At 37.9% G+C, this 25443-nt stretch overlaps 1 protein-coding gene across 1 annotated transcript in view; it reads right to left on the bottom strand.

Moving 5' to 3' along the window:
• Positions 1 to 25443, bottom strand: part of CFAP74 (cilia and flagella associated protein 74) — a 46384-nt gene that overhangs the window by 6988 nt on the left and 13953 nt on the right. The window contains exons 13-31 of the mRNA XM_009889674.1: positions 24963 to 25081; positions 22223 to 22289; positions 21681 to 21770; positions 20050 to 20223; positions 18011 to 18185; positions 16607 to 16719; positions 15629 to 15751; positions 15506 to 15533; positions 14371 to 14470; positions 10277 to 10405; positions 7095 to 7182; positions 6315 to 6488; positions 4866 to 4999; positions 3965 to 4241; positions 3264 to 3371; positions 2446 to 2600; positions 1053 to 1187; positions 551 to 660; positions 113 to 168 (exon numbers count right to left, since the gene is read on the bottom strand). Of these exons, the coding sequence (XP_009887976.1) occupies positions 113 to 168; positions 551 to 660; positions 1053 to 1187; positions 2446 to 2600; positions 3264 to 3371; positions 3965 to 4241; positions 4866 to 4999; positions 6315 to 6488; positions 7095 to 7182; positions 10277 to 10405; positions 14371 to 14470; positions 15506 to 15533; positions 15629 to 15751; positions 16607 to 16719; positions 18011 to 18185; positions 20050 to 20223; positions 21681 to 21770; positions 22223 to 22289; positions 24963 to 25081 (2355 nt within the window). The remainder of the gene's footprint in view (positions 1 to 112; positions 169 to 550; positions 661 to 1052; positions 1188 to 2445; positions 2601 to 3263; positions 3372 to 3964; positions 4242 to 4865; positions 5000 to 6314; positions 6489 to 7094; positions 7183 to 10276; positions 10406 to 14370; positions 14471 to 15505; positions 15534 to 15628; positions 15752 to 16606; positions 16720 to 18010; positions 18186 to 20049; positions 20224 to 21680; positions 21771 to 22222; positions 22290 to 24962; positions 25082 to 25443) is intronic.

Here is a 25443-nt window from a genome sequence, read left to right on the forward strand (position 1 = left end):
AATCTGCTGCCTCCTACTTGCTTTAGTGTCAAACAGTTCCTCATACAGATAGAGAGTCAAATTAAACAGAAGCTGAATGGCAGATTAACTTACATGTTCCACACAAGGATACTTCCAGCTTCTCTGGGGAGATATTTTGTATTGTAATTCGCTTCATCGTTCTGTGGCCTGACAGGAATGAAAAGATTTCCAAAAGTGATGATGCTCACTTACACACTATCATTCCCGCTTTTTACTCATGCCTCTACCTGGGCCAAACATTCATTCCATTTCTATGGCTAATACATTAGTCACAGCTCACCAGAATACTTTCAAATTTGGAGTCACTTGTAGAGCTCCCGATTCCATGTTTTGGGATCAGGTCTCCTTTTTACATACCTCAGCTGGCCACACAGGCTCCTAATTTTTCGCCTAAGTACCTATTACAGGGCTGATTCCTGTATTGACTTTTGAAAATCAACTAAACAATGTAAAAGAAAATGCAAAACTATGCTCAGCAGAAATTCACGCCAGACAGAAAAAAATCAAAATTTGAATTCAAATTTCATACCTACTGCAACATCACCAAAATTTACGGTGTTTTTTCCATTATCTGAAGTGATCACAACAGGTGGTGCTATAGCTGGACAGTGCAATTCCAAATACAAGGTGTTGTAAGGGCTAGAGAGACAGAAAAAGGATCTTTGCTCTTGGATCATACAGAAATAAAAAACTATAGTCAGAAATCTGTTCTTATTCTGTTCATATCATAGGATATCATTAAATTGGTATCACAAAACAATACACAACTTTTGGTGGCTGACTTTTTTGTGTATGCCTACAGCAGAAAGATCATTTACACCTGGATTAATTTTTTTATACAATTATTCTTTAAGCTGCTTTGAGATTCATGTGTTTGATTCTTATCCAACTAATAGGTTGCTGAGTTTCTACCACTGATCTATGAAGATCAGAAAACAAATTTCCTCCCCAAATGAATAAATTAACACGCCCACCGTTTCCCCTTCAAATTTCTGAACTACCATGAATTGCAAATATCTAATGGCAAATACCTGCAGCTTAAGTTTTCAGAGCCTTTCTTTTCATCGATATGTCCACTTGCAACAAAGCACGGTATGATGTATTTTTCAAATCTCCCACTGAAATTCCTCACCAGGAAAGCCTGGGCTGCCATATAAGCATCAGAACTAGAAAATCCAGGAATAAGAATCACCTCAGTACATGAGAGAGCAAGCAAAAAAATCAAATAAATATCTACAGAGCTATTTCTGTTTACTGTTTCTTAGTCACACACTCAAAATGGAACATAACAGTGAAACTAAGCAACTGTCTTGATGTCAGTAATGGACACACCCTACTAAATGGTTTGCTTTGGTCACCATAAGGGAGTAAAAATTGTAAACCCAGATAATAGATGTTATACTAAAGATCGCAAAATCCTCAATATGATTTCCTTCTGTTGAATACGTGAAGAATCCCAGTGTCTTCCAGTACTTCTACAACATTTCAATTATATGTAAACACACATGATCCCATTTCTGTAACGCAATATGCCAAGCAATACTTCATAATGGGAGTTTTAAAATAGAAATTTTATTTTTATGAGCTGTACTGGAAGTATTTAAAAATTATAATTAATGGATTGCAATGAACACGGGATTTTAGTCAAAAATATCTAACATCCAGTACAGCCAAATGCCTGGTATTTAAGCATGTATTTACTTCCAAACGCTTCTAAATTCCTCAGATTAGGCAGAAGTGTGGTTCTAAAAAGTTGAATTATGTGCTAAACAAGGGATGTCGAGCATCAGATTTTGCATCCAAGTATGCAAATTTCTGGACAGCACAAATTATTAATATTAATTCTCACTGAGGTACACATATTGTAAAATGACTATTTAAAATGCATAGTTTACAGCATCATTACATTTCCAGGACTGAAGATGACCACGACTAATATGATGGACTACGTACGTCCTCAAAGGAAAAAAAAAAAAAAAAAATTAAGCCAAACCCATGGATATGGGTTATCAGATGGTTTCCATCTGAGCTGAATGCATCCAGCTCTGTTAGACCTATTCACAAAAGGTACATTAGTAGCAGTTTCTTTTGGTAATTAAGTTCAGCTTTCTAGTTGCCCTTTAAAATAATACCCTTGTTGGTTCAGCCAAATTTACCCATACAGCCACATCTCATGCTTTCTGATATATTCTTTGAAGTCTTCAATCCCTCTGATGCATAAAGGGATTCTTTGCCTTACATGAGAGGGTACAGCTGTGTGGCTTAAAAGCAGTACTAATTTTGGAAACAGCCTTTGCAACATAGCTAAAGCTATTTCTTCTCTACAGTTTGCTTTCTTGTCTACCTATAGGTTTTAGTAGATTTATTCAACCATTTAGAAACAGAATGTCCTCTATGTAGTACAAGATGCTTTTGCTGACTTACTCAGGGTTTAACTCTTCGGATTTTGGCTGTTCAGAACTACATACAGAAGTCAGGTATTTACTGCCTCCGTCGCTTACAAGCTGTCTGGAAGACTGCTGTCTGCTCATGGAAATGCTCGATTTCTTTCTCTCTTTCTTTTCATCTCTCTTCCTTTTCTGCACATACGCACAGGGAGACATTACGCACAGACGGTGATCACCGGTAACCCAACCAAGACATCAGTTTCCAAACTCACAGTCCCTGGCCCACAGATATAGAACCTGAGAGGTGACAGGTTGCAGAAAACAAAGTAACAGCAGTAGGATTATGGTAACAAGCCACAGACACAGTGGTTATTACATACATTTCTAATAATGTAAAATTAAGTTGAAATGGACATGTTTTACCCCATCTTAAAAAAAGAGTTCCTCTATTGGAGCATAAGAGTAGAAGACTGTCTCTCTCATGGGACTTTTACCTATTTGTCTCATAATTAGCGACAACCATAGGTGCTCACATAAATTAACTGACCTGCAAGAAGTGTAGAAACTGTTGTTTTTTTTTTTCCAGGAGTACTTGCAGTTAACATTTGCAAGAAAATCCTCTAGGAATTCTATCGAAATTGTTAGCATGAAATTAAGTAATTGTTCAGTGAACAGACTACACATGATGTGCAACTGTACAGTGATACTCTTGTCCTTTATAGGCAGGTCTTGCATGGATCATGAGTTTAGGCTTCATTAATATGCAAATAATTTTATGATAAAAATACCATCCAGAGAAACAAATATCTGGAAGTAACAGAACAACAGCATGTGCTAGTTCTTAGCATTCCTTACTTGTATTTCTGCCCCTGCTGCAGCTGCTCTGCAAAGCCTCCAAACTGCCTCTTCTCTGATTAGCTGATCTGACAGTGTTGGTCTGAAGGACACTTGAATCAAGCTTTTCTGGGAGAGTGAGAGCGTACACAAGAATGAGAGGCAAAATTCAGCCCTCATACATGTGCTGTACCTACAAAGCTCAATAAGAGCATACACACATCAGCAAAAAATTAACAAACTTGGTTCATTAATTAATTAACTTGGCAGTGGTACGTTAACAGTTGGACTTGATGATCTTAAAGGTCTCTTCCAACCAAAACGATTCTAGGATTCTAAATAAAATACTTTTTTTTTTTTTCCCCAAGTGAATAAGATGATCCTAAGCATAAGGTCACTTGCAGCTTTTCTGGAAGTCCACTGTGTTGCTGTGGGCTGGTTTTACATGACCAGTATTTCTGATATTTAAACATTCTTCAAATACATCATAATGACAACAGAGGGGAAAGAACATTCAGGGTGAAAGCTCCCATAAAGCATTAGCCAGATTAGATGATTAACCCCTCATGTCCAATTTGAAACATTATTTCAAACAATACAAAATACTCCAGCTATTCTAATAGTAATTTACGTTTTGAGCTTCATTTACAAATGACAGCATTTGTAGGGATGTAGATGATCAAAAGATTTGGCAGAACACTTGATGTTTAAAGTGAATTTACCTTCCCAGGCAACACAGTTCCAACAGAAGGTGTAATTGTCACTGGACAGTCTTCTGGCACACGGAATTCAAAGGAAGCGGGTCCAACAGGGGCAACTTCCCCTTTGCCAATTCTTGGGACAGCATGAGTAAAGTGGTTGACGCTCACGTGGGAATTCATCACATACAGTGTTGCTGTGGACACACTGTTTAAAGCTGTTGCAGCAAACCGAACTAAGGAATGAGACAATTCAAGAGGTGGGTGGACTCCAACTGCTTTGCATGACAGCTTGAATTGTCTAAAAATAAACACATGATAAATTGTCTCAGCATAAAATAGTCTCTTAATCAGCCCGGAAAATAGGGAACTAATCCTGTAGTCCCTATTTAAGCAGAATTTCAAGCTTGCAATGGGAATTTTGCCTGAAGATGAACAATAATACTATCTATTTTTAATGCACAATTGGCTAGAGTCCCTACTTGAATTCTTCCTCTGTGAACTTCTGGAAATACATCCAGTCAAATCAAAGTTTATGCCATCATTATTTTAGTAGCATTAGCTTAATGTATGAAGCATTTTTACCAAAAAAAGTCCTTTGGTAATTCTGCTGAAAAAGCAAGCAGAACATCGCAGGTTAAGACAACCTGGGGCAAACTTGCTGTCTGGATATGTCACAAGGACAAGTTTCAGGTGGGATAGGAAAAGTCATTTCAGTAAAGACAGACTTGTAAATGAAGAATGAAACTAGCAGGTACTGAGCAACTCTTGATGACTGGAGAATTCCTCCCTCCCTCCCATTTTTATCCTAGCCGTACATCTTCAAAGGAGGCAGGGATTTAATTTCTGATCTATCTTAACAGTGGAAATCCAGTGGGATTTAGACTTCTAGATTACCTACTACTCCATCAGTTTCTTAACATACCTATTAATCTCCGATTTGCAGGTTAGTTCAAAGCTGTACTCTTTTGCCTTGTTAGCTTTAAAGATTATGTCCAATGTCAGGCTTTCGAGGGGAAGAAGAATTCCAAGTCCATCATTGGGTTGAATTTCAACAAACTTAAAAATGGCAGGATTAGAAATTATTGTTATTAAAATAAGAAATTATTAGTTAAATTATCAAATTATTAATAAATTAAAATAAGACATTACTGGCAAGATAAGAAAATTTTGTTATTAAATGTACAAATATCAGGAAAACAGAAACCTTCTAGTGAGCAGCTTTCATGTGAGTTAGTGACTAGTGTCTGACTGATGTGCAGATTTCTAATCTCAAAGTAACTTGAAAGGCATTAAACCCATTAACTCAGACTTCAGTAGAATCTATTCACCAGCTTCTTACCATCTATGGTAATCACCTTTCTCTAATGATGTTTATTTACTCTTCAGAGAGAACTGTATGAAATATGATACAAATCTCAACAGTTCCCCCTGTACCTTTGAAGAGCTGATTCCTGTATGATGTGCAGATACCATAGTGACAAGTACCAGTTTAATATCTACAAACTTATATTGGTTTGTGTTTGAGTTGATGATTATTCAGGAATGTCTCCCCATCACATTTTAAGCTAATCGTGAAACACATGCTGTGAAGTAAAGCTTTAACGAAGCTGAAGATGCCAATTTCTTTGAGCTAACTCCTTGATTTTAATCCCTAAACCAGCAGAGAGAATACCTAATTAAATGTCAGGTTCCTCTAGCTCAATTCCAATATGCCAAACCATTTCACACTGCGATCATCATGCCATTATGAAGCTTGAACAGCTAACTTTTTGCAAAAAAATATAAAAATTCAGTAGACCTAGCCCACACGAAACTGGCAGCTCCTGTGATTAATTTAGCTTCCACGTCAACTTACAGTCAGCCAGAAAATACCTAGGCATGGTTCAGGGAACGATTCCCAATAAACAGTTTGGACATGGCCATCCTGCTTTAAAGACAAAGTGTTTAGGCATTTGGATGCAAACTGTGCGACACCGCTCAGCCTCAAGGCCAAAACCTGCTTTAGTTAGTAGTACAAGCGACCTGGGAGGCTGAAAGGAACATGCAGCAGGTATTCTGCTAGTAGATTTCTTGGTGTAAAAACCAGATATTCTAACAGGATAAAGTTAGCCTAATAATGTTATGTAGGTGAGAATGGTAAAATCTCCTCGAAATGTTTACACTGCTTGGAAAACGCTTAGGGTAAAATAAGATGAAATTTACACAAACTGGTACCAGAACTAATAATGTTTGTACAGTGCTGCAGGCAGAAGTATCTCTATGGGTTTGCAAGAAACAGTCATGATTTATTTACACTCACACTGAAACATATTTTCATAATAACTAGATATATTTTGATACCAGAAGAGGTGTGAGTGGGATAACTACATACCTCTGGAAGTCCCACAAATCCAAACTCCTGTGGCAAGATGGATTTGTTTGTTAGCTTGACATTTGCCTGCACAGCTTCATAGATTGTGCAGTATCCAAAATTGATTTGTGCTGGACTGATTTCCAAATCCGAAGTAGTAACAATTGCATGGACAGTAAAATTAACTTTTTTAGCCTGAAACAAATGCAAGAGCACAGGATAAACCCCTCCATCTGTAGCATTGTAAGGACAGGATTTAAGTGAAACATCATCCAAAAAGATAACTGTAAAAAAGTTATTCTACTCCATTCCATGACATTAACATATGTAAATGTAACATATCTATCTTAAACTTCAGCCTCATTGTTCTCCAAAAACAGGCAATAGAAAACATCTTTGATATGCAAAATTAAAAAAAAAAGCTCTATCTCAAATTCCATATGCTAGAACAGAATCACACCTGCATCTCCAGGAAATGTAAACTCTAAGAATATGCTACACCTGCAGTAGAGATCAGAATAAAACGATTGCACTGTAATTTCTGATAACTCTCCGGTGCAAAATAAACTACTAGGGAATAGATGAACACTAAAGAGAAAGGATTTAACTTTCTATATTGTAAATATGCTGACAAGAAGAAACTATCAAATCTGTATTATCACTTTAAGCACCTTTTACTATTATCACGGGACTTCAACTAGTGAAGAATTAATCTCAGATTAGGTATCATTAAGTGAACATTCACTAAAATAATTTACATCTATTGTCAGTCTCATAACCAGCATGACAGAAATCACTAACCTTATCCACAATGAGTATTGCCACTGGAACTTCCAGAATTCCTGTCTCTTCATTAAAATAGCTCCCTGCATCTTCAGGAAGAGAGTGCCTAAAAAACAAAACAAACATTCAGTTTAATAAAAATATTTTCACTATTTCCTAGCTAAATGGAATAATAAACTTTTAATGGATGTATTTCTGAAAAAAAAGAAAAAAAAATCAAACCTGTTACTTAAGGTCTAAAAGTTTTATTATTTACAGCTTCTAATTTTAACATGGTATTTGTGCTCAAATAGGAGTATTTACAGACATAGTTAGTTAAGCATCATCTCCAATGCTTCACTGAAGTGAAGTCTAACTAAAATCTTGTATGCAAGAGATATGCAAGTATTGGGGAAAACGGTGGAAGAAAATGCCAATCAAGAATTAGTCACCCATGGAGTTCCACCTTCTGACCAAGGAAAAGAAGATGCAGTCAGATCAGTAATATTATGGACTTGTCACAGATTTCCTATACAATGGCATAATGGCATATTTCCAGACAATCTGCTCTGAGCAGGTACGCACAGATTGCAAGCGTGTCCAGCAAAGAAGTTAGAATAATTTGCCTTACACATTAATGGTGAATTTTTTTTTTTTTTTTTTAAAGACAGGATTTTGGACACACGGGAGTTTTAGGAGTTACTCACAGAGGTCTGCATATACTTATCCTGTTTTAAAATGCCATCCGGTCATTTAAAGTTCTGAAAAATTTAAAGCTTACTTTATAATCAGAATATAAGTCTTCCACACCTTTGCTGCGACCACAGCACACAACCAGCCTAACCTAGGCAATCCTTTCCTTTTGACGCTGATGTTAGTTAACCACCAGCCAGTCTGAGGCAGAACCAACTGTATCACAAAGCAGAGACAAAGAAAGTGAAACAAACTTAGAGACCAATAGTGTCTGATTATATCCCAGATTAGTAATTTACAAGAAATACACATTTTTCTGTAGCTGAAGCATCTCGCTATCATACGCTCAGTTTCAGAGCTGGAAGCCAAGCCAATACAAAAGCTCTAGCATTTTTAGCTTCGCTGGTCTATTTATAGTGTCTTACAGCATCCGAGTGAATCGCTTCCTGTTCTGAGGTCTCCACGGTGATAACGTTCCTACTACTACTACTGGAATTACATGCAATTTTTTAATGTATTGTTAAAGAATAGTTAATGAATAAATAGCACCCACTCGGTCACCATGGTGATCTGAAATCTTGCTAGCTCTTATTTTGCGAGTCTGAAACGTGACCTTAGAAGGTGATCTTCAAAGGTATTGCTAACTTGTTTAAAGATAGGAACTGGAGCGAAACGCAAGATAGGAATAAAGTATCAGCATTGCCCATGTCACAGGACATTAGAATAGCAGAAGAAATTAATCTATTACAAAATAATCCAGAGGGGAAAAAACTGTAACTGTATGTACACAGTGATGGACTCTAAATTAGCTGTTATGGCTTGGGGAAAAGATACTGAAATCCCTCAGCTAGTTCTCTGAAAACAGCATTTTCATGCTTAAAAGCAATTAAAGAGAAGCATGAAAGACAAATCAGATTTAGACTGCCAGCATCTGCAGGGCTAGTTCCACATGCAGAAAAACTAAAAGATGTGGTATTTGGGAATTCTGAAAGTCAGCAGATTAGAGAACTTGCCTTCAAATAGACAGAAAATGTCTACTTCAAACACCCAGAAAGTTACGAGTATTGTAAGATCTGACCAAGCATTTCAGTGTGCACAGAATACTCGGGAGGACGTCCCAAGCCTTCAGGCATCTATCCATTCACTTCGTATTGCTGAATGGGTGTTTCTTTTGTGTTACTTTTCCTATAGGTATTCTATTAATGTAGCTCAGCATACTAGGTGTGTGAGCGGACATTTGCAGAAACGTATCACTAGCTCAGTCCTTCACATCACCGTACAGCAAGCTCATCTTTCTCTGTCATACACACACTTCCCCCATGCAGTAGGTCTTTTAAAACTGATCTGTATACTGAAACAGCCAGATACTTTTTTTGTGTGTCAGAAAAGCCTTAATCTCATCAAATCTCCTTTCTGAAGCTTCCCTGTTTTCCAAAGGAAGATTAATGTTCTAAATCCAAGCTATGCTTCTGTCCACTCAGTAACACTGCTTTACTGCATCTGAAGTTTAGGAGCTGAAAAATGTCATCATAACGGTTACTGTTGTTGTAATCTGATAGGATTTGAGATGTCGGAAGAACCGTAACTACTTTTAGTTCTTTGAATCCCAACCTAGTGAAAAGTTCAAAATCAGTGATTTGACTCTTAATTTAGGATCCAGAGATGCTGGGCACACCAGTGAAAATCCAGATATACTTACAGCAATGGGACTAGATAACCTGTATGAAAAAAGCAGCAGGTTTGCAGCAGCCATCGATGCAGAAGCTGCTGAAGTATTTGGCTGTACACCAGAATTAAGATCTATATCATTTAATTTGTATTTGAAAAGAAATGTCCTGCTAAATTCTTTAGGATGGCAATGACAAGGCAAATGAAATTAACAGTGATCAACAGGAACTATTGCATTTAAATTTTTAAAAACTGGAATTCTTTATGAGTGAATTATGTTTGTATAGGTAGATGTGTCATGAAACGGAGAAGAGGAACTTGCTGGGATAAGGGTTTTAGCATCTTAGAAGATGCTACATAAAACGCCAGATGAAATTCAAGATCAATACATTCATATTTTGGAGCAAAATGTACACGGGTGAGAGAGAGATGAATAGGAAGCCCAACCATTCTTACCTTAATTAGCAAGCACAGGACTTCTTGTCCAGAAATTACTTAATCAGTGATCCATGAAGTAGCCACCTGGCCTAGACAGCCTCTCTCTTGTATAAGAATAGCTTCCCCACAGAAACGGGGGCAGCCTACCAGGAATGCAACTGCTCAGATTTTCACACTACTGCTGTCACCGCAGGAAAAGCATTTCCTCACAGGTATGGGATCCAAGTTAATTTCCTCCTTGAGCATCTGGCAGCTTTTAAGGGGGAGAGAGGGGGAGACAGGACTGCATTGACACCAACACTGTGCCATCCAGCCTGCTACAGTGTGAAGGAAGAAAAAACTTTGATTTGCTAAGGATTTCCACTGATAGCCTCCTACAGATACTGTCTTCAATACCACGAAGATTAATGTTGTTAGGTTACCTGGGCAGAAACTTCAACTGCACGCTGAAGGATGACTGAACTTGAATGTAACCTGTTCTTGGAAGCAGCTCCAGGTGCTTACTCAATTCTTTGCATACTTCAAACTTCAAACGCAGCGTGGCTTTTGCTCTGCAAACAGATCAGATGTGCTCAGGTGGCTCTGAGGCTCCCTGTACTGCCACCTCAGCAACATTTGCTCTTGGAGTTTGATCCCCCCTGACCCCTACCCCTTGCATCTCTACTCTGCATTATGATTATAACCGTTCCAAGCTTCCTTTGAAAACGATAGGCATGGTAAGACTGCTACAGCAAAATCACAAAGTTGTATTCTCTTTTAAGATAAGTATAGAAAACAAGATTTTGGACGTACTGTAAGTAAACCCAGCTGTATTTCAAGCAAAATACACAGCTGATGGGAACATAATTACCAAAGTGCAGCACAGGGGTCAGGTCAGGGGAAAGTCAAAGCCAAATTATTGTGAAATATCAGCTAATTATATGCTCCTAACATATATTCCCACTATCTGAATCAATAGCAATCAGTCACTTAATGTTTGAGGCACCTAATTGGTCCTAGCTGCAGCACAGAACCTACTCAAGATGGAAAAGGAGTAATCTTGTAATGCCGGATCCCGGTTACATAACAATTGGTGGTGGGTGGGATGCAACAAATAAAAACCTATTTTTCTGCCTGAGAAACAGGAAAATGAAGACCAGTGACCCCTAAGTAGGGCCAAGGATACCTAGATGCTGCTTAAGTGGCTCACAAGCACTTTCATGTCCCAGACTCTAGTCAGAAGAATAAAAGAATAAACCTCAAAGAGCATAATACACCTAAAACATCAACATGTACCCAGTTTGGGAATTCCATTCATCCTCCTCATCATCATAATTATCTCAAAACCTTCAATACCAAAAGTTAAGCCTGTGCAGGCAGAAAAAAAACCTCAGACTCTGTAGGGGTGTCTTATGCCACAAATGTATTGAGCACGCTGCTGCTTTGGGTTTTTCTCCCCAAAACCGTGGTGACATCTTTTAAATAATGTGAATTCACAGATCTCTTGTAACATCTCCTCTAGCAGCAGAGATTCTACAGGGCTAAAAGTCATAGAGTTCCTCTGCTAAAACCTGTGATCAATTTGCCCTGTGAATAGCCTATTGGAAGCCAGGGAACATCTCCCTGCTGACTGAGTTCTGGCCATGCTATAATACGACAGCAACAAACCATACCCTGCTTTGGAATTTTATACCTATGCGCAAAATTGCCAAGCAATTTACAAATATTTCAGCTTGTCATTTTCCTTCTCTTGGACTGGTTTTCAAGCTGTCGGTCCAGATGGTCTGCTCTAAATCAACAGCTAGAGCATGTGGTACTGGGAGCCTGGAATGATTTCTGACTGTTGACAATCTAAGAGAAATATATACTACTTCATTAAATCAGTACAGATTATAACCTGCCAGAGAAATTACTTTGCAAAGTGATTTATATTGAACGAGATTCTGATAAGACACTTTCATCCTTTATGCTGCTTATTTATGCTTCCCAATTACCATCTCCTGTGACGAGAAAAAAAAAAACCAAACACAAACCCCAAACCCAAATGAAAACCAGCATTAACTAACATTTTGCGATTTCTAGAGAGCTTGCTGGGGCACTTAAGTGCCAGAGCTAACTAACTTGAAAACTTGATCTTCTACTTAAGCTACAGACTACAGTGTCATAGATTGCAACAGCAATAAGATACAGGCAAGTTTGTTCTGCTCTGCTTCTCTCAGATGTTTGTGTGTACTGGTGGTGAATGAAAGACTATTCTAACACATCATCTCCCTCAGGTCTGGGCCGGATTTTGCCTCAAAAATCTAAAGAATCCTCTCGTTACTAGTTTTTTTTGTTGTTGGGTTTTTTTTCTATAATTGGTTAGGGATTAGAGCAGAAATTTGTAAGACTATTCCTGAATAGCGGGATTATTTAAGTATCTAATTAACATTTAATTAAAGAATGTGTGTTCTAGAAGTTATGCTAATAAGATTTCACATCTACTGGGTCTGAACTTGAGTTCTCACTAGCTAAGGCATTTCCGCAGCTGTTAGACAAGTGGTCTTTCCAGCTGGGCTGGGGCAACCTCACCTTTGGTCTCCAGTGCATGGTTGCTACCAGCAGCAGTTCACCGACAGCACTGTAGTAACTCTTTAGCTGGTACACGCTTCACACCTAAAGCCGTTGTAACAAACTATTATCTTTGTATGTTGACAGCAGCTTGGATGCTTCTTTGCCAGTCTGATAATTGCCCTTGGCTCTGGATCCTCGGTACGTAGTTCCAGCCCGCAGACCTTAGCAAGACTCCCTTTACCCCGTTTTTCACGATTGCAATTACAATACAGCTACTTGCTAGTCTAACCTAAGAAATTGTTCTTGGCTGATAGTAATTTATAGCTATTTTCAGCCATTTAAATTTATTCTGTTCAAGAAGTGGTTTGACATGTACCGTTAACAATGAGGAAACCTCTTTCTGATACACACTACAGAAAAATTTCAGTAGCTACCAGAGGAAGCAACTTCTCAGACACCACATCTAACTGATCGATGAAGTCTATCTATTTTTTCCGGGATAAAAAGTGGAGACATGATATTCCTGTATATGAAATATTTTGAATTTCAGCCCACAGGACTGTATAACAAAGACAATTTTTACTAACTATGGAGAATTGGGTGATAAATCAAAGACTTGATTTGCCAAGGTACTAAGGACAGTATACTACATATTAACAGCTCTTAATTTACTGATACTTGGCGAAGGATTTTTCCCTCCATTAAAAAGTTTTGCCCTAAGCAATTTGACAGCTTCTATCTTTGGGATCCCCTTGAAATCTTTAGTTTTCATTAAGAGAGTTATTCTGCTGCTATACTTATAAGTTTTATCCCTGGGTTATCTAGACCAAGTAAAATCACTTACATAACTTGTGCTTGTCATATCTGTAAGCCGAATTTTTGAGATAACAGCTTTACTCATTTCTCTCCAACTGTGAAGAATCTCTGCAGTCTGTAATTCTGGTAAGAGGTTTAGAATGGATGTCTCCTACAGAACCAATCTCTCCCCCACCCTCCCACAAACCCACCCCAATCCTATTTAAATAGAACCTAAGAAATGCAAATTGTTAAAATAAGCATTCAGTAGTGACTGCATCAGGCAGAGGGAAGACACCCAGCACCTGAAGACAATTAAGAGAGTAAAAGTTCATGCAACCACGCTCTAATGGCTCCCAGAGATTTCATGCTAATGAGCTGAAATACTATCGTTAAATTACAGTGCAAACAGATACAGCCTTCAGACATGACTGATTTGGACTACCGAAGCACATGGCTACTTCTTCCCCTGTAAACTGGTATTTGGCCACTAGCCATGTAGTTACAAGGTATCTGTCACTCCACTACAGTGCTTAATGCCTATATGGGTTAGGAAAAGTTGTACCCTTCCCATTTTACAGTAAATTCAAGAGGACTGACGTGATTTATCCAGCATCATATCCCAAGTCTGTAAAGATGGGTGATTGACCTTCTCAAAGAACAGCTGGCACAAGGCTGGCTTCCAGATCTTAAGTCTCCCATGGACTTTAATTAGAGGTAAAATAGCTGAGAAATAACAAAATATTCTTTCATAAAATTTTCTGGCTGAATCAGTTATATCCAATGTGCACTTAACATTAGGGAGATAAATGTGTCTAAAGTTTAGTGTGCAAATTCCACATGACGAGACTCTGTGGGGTTGCTGTTCCCCAGGGACTCTATAGTTATACCACAGAACAGGTACAACGTAGGCAATCTTGTAGGAGTGGAAAGGCATCTATTGACCCAGACACTCCATAGCTACAGCTGGTCTTGAGAATCTGGGATAGTAGGATACCCAAGTCCAATTACCACAGAAGTGTGGAACTCAGAGGGCTTGTAATCAGGAACTCCTGAAATACCAAGGAAAAAACCCAAACTGTTCTTCAGCTTCCTATGATGACAAGCTGGAACCTCAAGACATCACCTAGGGACTTAAGATCTCATTACTTAGCTAGAGAAGGAAGCTGATAATGAAGGGGTAGCTCACCTGCTTTGAACAACAATGCAATCCTGATAAAGTCGGTCATACATACAGATCTTTAAATCAACGTTGGAATTGGGCACCCAAATCGGCACATCAATAGAAACTCCAATGGCACTAAAGCACAGCTGTTAATACATAAACCAAGAGTAATTAATTTTGTTATTCTCAAATTCTTACTGATCTAGACAGAGGAAGAATTTCTGCTATAAACTACAGCTGAGTAAAATATTTTATTATTCATATTGCAACAGGTTCTTTAATTAGGCAAAGCTATGAATATCATTTGTAAAATAAAACCTAGATGTTATGGTGTCCCAGAAGAAAAAAGAATTATACTTTGGTTTGGATTGTTTGACAGAGAACATTAAGGCATATCATACTGCCCATGATATTGAAAAGAAATATTTAACATGCATCTAGCTTAAATGAGCATGCCATAATACAGAAACTCAAGCGACTGCAACTCGTTTAGGCAGCAAAGAAGTACAGCAATGGCAGCACAGTGCTGTAATTCCTCTAATGGCCTTGGGTCTGACGTCAGTGACCACACAGCTCGGACTTGGATAAAATGATCCTGAAAGAGAGGGTACCCATAGCAGCCTTCAGCATGCACCTGCAGCTCCTTTTGGAGACTGCCCCATCTGCAGACCGTGGGGAGAGCCAAGAATGGCCTACTGAGCTGCTTGGAAGTTTTTCTTTATTTTTTTGGCAAGCTTCTGTGAACTGTTCCCAGGCAGAATTTGGCTTCCAATAAAGTGTAGAATCAAAATATGCTGAAGTGGTAACTAAAGTTGTCATCTCTTCCAGCTTTCACAAGTCAGTTTCACTACTGCATGCTAAATACTTCCAATTCTGATATATCAGAAAGAAAATAAACTATGAAGGCTGGGAATAGAGAAGAATACTTTCATATTTGTTTGCAGGACATTAGATGTTTTCCAGCATGATGTCTGATGAAATGGGAATATCAGGATTATTTACACAGAAGTTTAAGAGAATCAACAGGTTTAATAACCATACTGCATCAGAAAGAAGGGCCATGATTTACAAAGTTACCTTCCATCAAACTACATAATCCATAATCATATGGTACCTCATTGCTATTTCTTTTAATGTTCATGAACACATCTTCCCCTACCTCCGTCTCCTGTTTCTAAGACAGGATTCTGAGAAATTTTAATTCTTGAGAAAAGCAGAAGTAGGAGGATTTTAAACTCTTTTTTACAATGTTTTGAAGCAAGTCTTGCACAAAATCACTCACTGGTTTGCAGTCTGGGTTGTCAAACATGATCACAAACTCTGCCCGCACATCCCCAGGGATAGCTGGGACAAATATAATCTGAAGTTTGACTGAGCTGAAGGGTCCAATTTCACCTTCAGTAACCTAAACAAGAAGTAACATGTTTTTAATGAAAATCTGCCTGTATTACTGTAGTTAGCTATAAGTTGTATCGAAATAAAGAAGTAGTATATACTTATACTATACAAACACTCTGTTACACCTAGTTTGTAACTAGGTTGAATGCGCTATGCAAGGGAAAAGTCAGTATCAGTAGCTCCCCAGGAGGTTTAGTGTGGGGAAAGGACTCGGCATGACACATGGTTTCACAACCAGGCATGGTCAGAACTTTACTGAGAGTCTCCTTTTACTGCAAGACTGCGTATGACAGCTAGATAGTGTTGTTTACCAAAGTGTTTCCATCATATATTGGTGAATATGTAACTAAAGCACGGAGAAGCTGTCTTGTGCTACCATTCAAAGATCTGCTCTACTGATTCCAGCATGAGGTCCACCTGCCTCTTGTGTGCACAGGCAGAAGCCATCAATGCCAGTATGAGCTCCTATACGGACTCTCATACCCAGTTTTTTTAATGTGGCTCAAGTCTGACATTTCTCAGACATTCTTCCTGTCCCATCTTTTGTGTTGTCACTAGACTTTGCATAACCACAGAACAACTCAGCAGGAAAATCAGTTTGAAAAAAAAAAAAAAAGGAAAAAAAAAAAGGAGAGTTAAATTATGGGAAATGTAAATCTCTACAGAACCTTTCAGCTCAAATAAGTCTTTATAGATCAAAAGAAAGAGCAAATATGTCATGTGAATTAACTGTGATACAATGAAGTCCAGTGGGCTTGAAATTGCTCATGTACTTAAGCATTTCCCACCAGAGCCAAAGCAATTTATTTGATGTAGGCTTAGACTAGTGAAAATCTTGTCTGTATCTTGGGATATTCATTACCTTTCCAAGCATAATTTCAACGGGTGTTTCTTCAGCAGCAAGTTCCACTAAATTATGTGCTTCGTCTGTATCTAGAGCTGATCTGGAATTTAATACATCTTGACCAAGTCGTCCTGGGGAAAAAAAACCACAAACAAAACCCCACAAAATGCTGTACGTCCACATATAGTCAATAAAATAAAATATCAAACTGTGAAGAAGTACATTGATTTTGGTCAACATTGCAAATCCAATAACGTATACCAATGATGTAGAAATATAAATGCCTAGAAGGAAATTTCTGTTTGGCCATATAACTTTGTCCTAGTCGAGAAGTCTACCCTAAGCACCTGAGTCCTCCACTACAGAATAACAATATTAGTGTTCCAGTAGCATAAAGTATATATTGGAGATTGTTCCATCAAGGAATGCAAATTCAGCCAAACGCGTGCACTGGGCTTCAAGAGCAACTGCAGTGGGACAATGCAATGCAGTCAGGGAGACCTGCAAAGCAAGTGAAAGTGCTGCTTGACTTTATTTTCAAAGTGACTGCAGTAAGTACTTTTTAATTAAACAGTCTCCCACCAGCACTTTGAAGTGCCTTAAACTAAGGCATCACGAGAGAGACGAAACCAACTGTGGACTGTATGCTTCACATTAACCAGGAAAAAGATCAAGGTGTCATAAGACATGTTAGTGTGCCAAAGCAATGGAGTTTGTTTGTTTGTTTTAAGGTCTGAAAACATCTGTAAAGGTATGTGTTCTGTGGAGACAGTTACCATCATTTACAGAATCACTCCATTTCACAATACAGATCCCAGATTTAAAAAGAAAAACCACCCACAACCTTTTCATGGAAATTTTAGTTTCCTGCAATTGCCATGATCAATATCCAGAAGAAATATTAAAGAATACAGATAATAAAGAAATTAAGGAAGTCTTACTTCTACAAGACTGGATTTTATTAAGCATGTAGTAAACATAAGGAATGAGATGAAAAATGTCTGAGGAGGTTCATCTTTCTGCTTCCTCATTCCTAGAATTACAGACTATAAAAATAAACCTGTCATGTGGATTTCTATTCTGAGAAGCGGGTATTCAGTTGCCGAGACAAGAATGATAACAATTTTGCAGTTTCTGTAAGCTAGTTGGTTTCTGTATTCTTCTGAGACTGAATTGTTGATCACTAATGAGAAGTGAGATTCTCTGCTGCTTTTGATATAATGGTGTCGGATTGTTATTTTTAGTCATTTTTTGTGAGACAGCATACAAGGAAATATAACATTACTACTAGAATGATGAACTACTTAATTTACTGAGTAACTTTGCAAACTGAATCCCATAGCTCAGCACAGGAAACTCTACAAACAGATAATGCTTAGCCTGGGAGACTGCACTGCCGGTTTTCTAAAATAGCCATCTCACCTGGGGAAGTCGCGCTCAGGCTCGGCTCAGCCCCCTGCTGCTCCCCCTGGACTGCGCTGTAGGTCATTTCTTCACTATGGTCAGGACAAATTTGTTCCTTCTTTTCAACTACAGATGTCACAGGACTAGTGCTGACTTTCTTTTCAGGGACAGAGTCACTGAAATGTTGAGTAACCTGTTAGAAAACACAGAAAAAACATTTTCTACTGTGACTTCATCTAGCTTGAACCATCTCCAATTTTATCAAGGAGCTGCAAATCAAACTTGTGTTTTCTTGCAACTCTTTCACATTGTAAAGGGAGAAGAGTGTTGCACTTTCTAAAAACTGCACATTCTACTAGACCTTTATCAATGAGCAGATTTAATTATTGCTGGCTGCCCAAAACAGGTAAATAATATAATGGGAGCAATACAACGTTAGCTATTTTACAGTTAACAGAACTAACATTTTTCTCGCAGAAACACAGAAAACCAAGTCTGCTAAAATTAGACTTCTGTTTATTACACACCTACAAAAGATAGAATACAGAAGGAAAACCATGGATACGGACTGCGTTATTTCACAAATTCTTTATTTGAACCATGCTTTTAATGTAAGGAGAGTATGAAAACCATGGCAAACAGCTCAGCACTTTCACTGTACACACTATTTAATGTGATGTTTTCAAGAGAGAGGTCATCCCTTTTCTTAGAACTTAAAACTGGGTTAGATTATCAAGTAGAGAATTTTGAAAACCATCTGAGCCAATTGCTCTTCAACAATCAAAGAAATTAAAGACTGCACCAATGGAACAAAGATGAAGTATCTGCACAGTGTTTAGAAGAACATGTAGGCACTTCAGTGCAAAGATACGTAACCTAGTAGTCATTTTGTCTCTGGTCAAGGACCCGGGAAATCTATCTATTTATGGGTACTACCTACGCAGCACTTGAGGAAAAAGGAACGTTTATGATAATAATATTCATCAACACAGGAATTGCAAAGCACAAGTTCCTACCACAGTGGGTTGTTGGTTGTGTTGGGTTTTTTTAAATCTAAATACTTCCCCACTTTAAGAATAAAATCCACAACTTATTCAGAAAAGGAGCAATTACATCTGCAGACTTAAGCTCTTCAGTCTTCTCAAAAATCTGCCCCGCAGTGCTGACATGCAAAGATGACTATGCATGCTTCCTTGTGTTTTTCACTTAAAATTATCTACTACATGGAGGCGTACAGCTGTTAAGATTCCTCAGTTTTCTGTCAACTTTGGAATTGGCATGCTGTAGGAGCAATCAATACCAGGTCTAACACCACACATTTTGTCAGCTCCGCACCAAGTGTCTGAGTTTTGGTATGTTTCTTCAACACTCTCTGCTTCATTCCCACCCAGGACATTCCAGAGGACACAATATTACAATCATTTGCATTCATTCCACTATTGATTTGAGAGATCTTCCTTCAATTCTTTTAACATGGGTTATTATTATAGTTTTCAGGCAACGGCCCTCAATGTAATTCTTAGTTTGACTAAGAAGACTTCCTCCCTTCTAACAACAGCTTGTCCATAACCGTGACTGTCCTTATTTGATAGAAAATCTGAACAACTCTAAAATTTTAAAGGAAGATGACAGGCTACTGCTCCCAATTCTCATTACTTTATCGCCAATTTTGCAACAGTTTGCATTTTTCTGAAGCCCAGGAACTGGGATTTTAAATTACTCTGTCAGAATCTCCTCTTTTTTTTTTTTCCTAATTTTCTTGGATGTGGAGAAAATAGGAATCATGACATAAATGACTAAAATGTTAAAAACAATTATTGTTGCTGGTTTCCCCCTTTCCCCCAAAATAACTGTTCTTAAATTTGTCTTGTGATATTTGGGGTTTACAGATTATACTACGATACGCCAACCCAAACATAAACAAACTACTAAAGGCTGGACTAGATGATCTTCCAAAGTCCCTTCCAACCTGAGCTGCTCTAAGATTCTGTATGATTCTACCACACTTTGCCCAGCAGAATGTTTCTATCAATTCAGGGAAATGCTTTTCAACCTACCATTCTTCCAGGAGAAGATTTTGCTGTTGCTCTGCATGTACGACTGTCACCTGCTGACGCCTGAACTTTAAATCTTGTTCCCAAAGCTCCACTGTTTGTCAGGCTGATGGTCCGTGAAATTGTCTCTCCCACCACATGGCTGCCAAAGTCAATGAGCTCTTTATCTAGTGCCAGCTGGGAGAACATAAACCATTAATTACTACTGTCCTAGATAGTCAGTAATGTCAACTAAATAAGCATCCACCTTTTCAAGAACAGGACTTTAATGTTCTTATTATCATTTCAAAGACGGTATCAAATAACAACATGAACGGGAGGGGGGGTGTGTGGGGAGGTGTATATCTTTCTGCCTTTCTGTAGAAGCCAACTCATTAAAACAATGTCTTGTTAAACTGAGCCAATTCCCTTTCAGTCCACTCTATGACAATGAAAAAAAACAGGTTAAATTCTGTTCATAGTAGCAGCTTGCATAAGTCTTCAGGTAGTTACTCTGGAAGTAGGTAATATTTACATACTGATACAACATTGTTGCTCTTGTGTTACAGTAAAATGGTTTTACTAGCATCAAGCTGAAAAGCAAGCTGCCTTTAACATCACACAGTGACTACGTATCAGTCTACAACACATCCTGTCTTGTTTCTTTGAGCTACCATGGTTTACAACCAGTTTAAGAAGTAATATGCTACTTCATACAGAATTTTTAATGACTTTGTAACTGGGTATATGATAACAAAAGGCTTGTAATTCAAGTTCAAGCATTGAAAAGACAGAGACAACTTGGTTGCTTGGCAGTGTCCTGCTGACAGCTGAACTCTTTCCACTTCACAGCATAAAGAAAGGAGTTCCTGCATGTAATTAGTGCACAAAGATGATATGAATTATCTAGGTGAAGATAACTACTCTGATCAAAGATTCACATGCTGGTTTTCTACTGCATTTTGCATTCTCATCTTCAAGGTCTTTTAACTGAAAACCATCAGAGTCTCCTATACACAGTCAGGTTTAAGTATGCAATATTGATGTGCTATCATTCTAGCTTCCTACAAGCGCTTGAAATTAAGCACAACTTTTAACATCTTAACAGTAAGAAAATTATGTTCTCTGCTTAAAATTCAGTATAGAATTCTCAAAAGATTTTGAGATGCTGAAAGAGAGATTATATGCTTTTTATAAATGTTAGAAAAGATAGAAAGATATTGTGGTATTTTGATGTTTGTCTACATAGAAAATGAAAGTTAAGATTAAACCCCTACAGGTCAGGGATGGAATTTCCAAAAATTACATGGAGAAAAAGATAGTTCATTTCCAGCCACTGTTTCTCTTCCCTCTCTAGTCACAACTTAACATTGCGTCATCAATTTCTGAACAGAACTACTGCAGTTAATTCCACTCTGACATTAAAGTTACAGTTCATGGTTACGCAAATCCATTAAGATACTTTCGTATAAATTTCAGTGTAATCTGGGAAGCTAAGGAATGAATTATTTTCTGGAAAGAGACTCTCCATTTAAAAGGAAAAAAAGAAAGAAATATAAATACTTCTTACTAAATATTTTCAATAGTGTTTATGCTATCTCACATTTTCTATTACTGTTGTTATACTGACATGGAATAAACTTAAAGTCACTTACAACGCATCTCTTGGCTGTACATTTCAATGGAACCGAAAAAGAACCTGTCTGTGCCATAAACATGACTTCTCCTTCCAGCGTTTCATTTATCTAGGAAAAAATGAAATAAAATAAGCCAAATCTAGTAATTTGCAAAGATTTAGCCTACATAGTCTGATGAAAAATACTTTCACTCATTTTCTGAGTAACATATTAAAATGTATCTCTACAGATTCTACATTTCTGCTTTAAAACAGTCGTTGGTAACTGCCCGGCTAACTTGAGCTAGGCAAGATTATAAATCTTTTTGTTTGAAGCAAGTTTCAAAACATACTCCAAGAATACTTAGGGACAGGCATTTTTCTAAAACGTGCCCTGAGAATATGCATTATTGCAATTTAACAGAGCTTCAACATGCACGCAGCTGTCCAAGTACAACAGGGCCTTTCCTAGAAATATAGTTTGCTTCCCTGTTAACAGTTAAGAAATTAAATCAACAATGTTTTTAATCAGACTACTGGATTATACTGGGATCATGTAATTTAGCACTCGGGTGTGCTTACCATTGGCTTAAATGTTACCATTATTTCACAGGACATTCCAGCAGACATTTTGCCAGGTGGGTCAAAGCTATGGAGATAATTAACATTAAATGCCAAATTAAAGCTATGTATGAAACATCCAGCTCCTATTCTGGTAACAATGGCAGATATTTTTTTTATCCCCCCCTCCCCCCCCCAATTACTTAGAAAGTCAGAATGAGTGACAGATTAATGAAAAGCTACAGAACCCTGCTGCAATTGTAAAACTACAAAGGCTGATTCTTTATTGAGGTTTTACTCAGGAAGTCTTAAAGTGCTTTTAAAAGGCACGAATCATTGTCTTCATGCAACAGACAAAGAGGCTGTAGCCAAAGAGATGAAGCTGAGGCTCATTAATATCATCAAGACCAGGGTGGACCAAACGCTTATTTTAACAACTCGGAAGCAGCCTTCTCCCACTCCCACTCCGCATGTTGCTCTGTAACATCTCCCGTGGCCAAACATGAAACAAAGAGGGGGCAGAAGAAAAGAAAAAAAAAAAACCAAGGTCACTGCAAGTGATTAGAGAGCGTGCTGCTTTGCTTGCTGCAAACTGTATCAAAATTATCTTGAATAGAAACTGCCACTTATTTCAACGCCTCGTTTCATGGTCTCTGTGATGCAAGCAAAATGCCCATCAGAAGACAAGAAATCTCACAGCTGCACTCTAAATGAAATTATGAAGGCACTACTGGAGACCCATTCTGCCCAACAGAGACAGAAAGGAAGCTAGACAAAGCAGATAACCAAACGTTGCTTGCCATGGGCATACCTAAGCACACTGAAACACAGAACAATTTTATCAAAACAAAATTAAAAGGAAACCAAAGCAAGATGAGACATTTTCAAACAGAAAAGGGCAACTGTTCAGCACTCAGGAGCTTAAAACGTGAACAGGGAACTCAGCATCTGTGTACTGACCTTCAGAACAGATCACTAGCAGTTTATACCGAGAAAGACTTTAAAGAGTAGCTCCTTCTATTTCAAATGTTACCTTGATAAATTATTGATGATTTAGAGCCTAAGCTGCCAAACACACAAAGAACCACTATGGTAAGAACAGACTCCCATTACATGGAGATGCAATAATGCTCATTTTAACCGTTAGAATATAGCTTTTCATTAACAAATACAGCGTCTGTCACTGATAACCGTTCTCAAGCATTATGTCTATAACTGCCTGTGCAAGTGATTTAGAGGACAGCTGACACCATGAAAGCTCAGATGTTCTGGCTTTTTCCAAAATACTTGGTAAAACCATTTCACAACAAACAATTTATGTGTGGTTCTACTTGAGAAGAGATAAGCATTATACAGTGTAAGATCAGTATCTACAAACCTGATCTGTGCTGCTCAAATTATTAATAATATGACAACGGATAATAAGATCTATAGATTGTTTTTGCCAGCTATCCATCTGGCAAATATATGGGTGACCAATTTATTTGAAAAAACATGAATTCATTCATCATACATCAAAAAAAAATCATTGACTCGTATTCAAATACTTAATGTTTAATTTCTATTTGGAGAGTACTTTAAAAGGCAATTATATCAAGAAAAGACTTAGGCCTTTCAGAAAGGGTTGTTTCACTTTTGGTCACAAATCAAAGGTGCCGATTTAAAATCTGTAACTGTCCAACATACTAAATGAGAAAAAAAACATCAATCCTTGAGAGCAGGACCCTTATTTTGCCAGAAGATTAGCAGCTTCAGACTTTGTAATAGAAATTAAACGTGTATTGTAAGTGGGTCAAAATTAAATCCATCTAAATGATTTCAAAACAAGCAAAACACTACATTCATCTTCAGCTGAGCACCAGAGCAAGTTTAAAAGCTTAAGTGCTCTGCTGTATTGTGGTCAATTATGCATCTCCAATAGTCTGTGACTAAAGTGCTAAACAACTTCACCAAGACCTTCTACAGCAGGTGGACTCAGGCTTTATAGCCCTCAAGTGATGGTGTTCAGTCAGGAACCGCAGTACGTTCCCATTCCAATGCACTCTTGGAGGGACTAAGTGGGCAAGGAATGGCTTAACTAGGCACCATAATTTTTCTTCGCAAGCTAGCTAGACACTCCGAGGGCAATCTATCACTACAAAGCGCAGTGGGTATCAACTGTAAAACTCTCTCTGGAGTATGAGATCAGTCACTGTGGTAATACCACTCATTCACTTCACTGGGGTACGATCACACAGTCACAGAAACGGTTTCTTCAGGTCAGTCAGCCATAGAGTTGAAACCTTAACTTTCTATATAAGCCAAATGAATTTGCTCTGATGTCTCCTATTTGTCAATAAGCTTCACTTACACACAAAGAAGAGCTTTGGCATTTCTTCACTTTTAGCCTACACTACAATCAATTTTTTGTTTCTTTCACAGAGTTCCAAGTAAATATATTATTTTCTTGACTTAATTTTTTAGGTTAAGGCAAGTTGTGAAAAGTAATATTTTATCATTTTAAAGGCTTCAAATATCTCCAGGGAAAGACAGTCCCTGAATTATTCTTAAAAAGAAACATTTTGAGGATATTTCCATTTGTTTATAAACAGTCAAATAAAATTATCAATCAACCGAGATTAATTTGCATCGCACAAGAATGAAATATAATAATTTAGATGTATTTACTGAAATCTATTTCATTTGCTACAGAATTTGTCTGCATCTCCTGTTGTGGCACAAAGGTAAAAGAAGCAACAAGTCTACAGCTAATTTTACTTACTGAATACTGATGAAGTCCTTGAGCCATTCACTGATTCCCACTAGTCTGCAGAAATTAACACTGTAGGATGCATTTATCAAAACTATCTTCTTTTTGTAGATTTGACCAACATCAAAATCCTTGGAACACCAAACATATCAGGTGGTGTGAATTGCAGGAAGGATTTACACATGTAATGACAAAACCAGCTACTTCTACCATGGCTGTGCTCACAGTCCCTACTGGGATCACAGCCCTGTGTGCAGGATATTGTATAAACCCATAAAGCACTGCCTTGCTCCAAACAAACCCTTTTAAAACGTACAGCCCATAAAGCCAGGAACTCGTGAGTCATGGATGGGGCAACATTATCCAGGTTTGTGCACAGCTAATGCACCGAGCGGCTCTGTCTTTTCCTGCAGTGAATGTCAAAGACATTATGTCACATCCATGGTTTAACAGAGTTGTTAGCAATTTAGACAGCATGTGGCAAAGACAACGC

This window comes from Charadrius vociferus, unplaced genomic scaffold (genome assembly GCF_000708025.1).
Source record: "Charadrius vociferus isolate BGI_N301 unplaced genomic scaffold, ASM70802v2 scaffold477, whole genome shotgun sequence".
In the NCBI taxonomy this organism is placed as follows: domain Eukaryota; kingdom Metazoa; phylum Chordata; class Aves; order Charadriiformes; family Charadriidae; genus Charadrius; species Charadrius vociferus.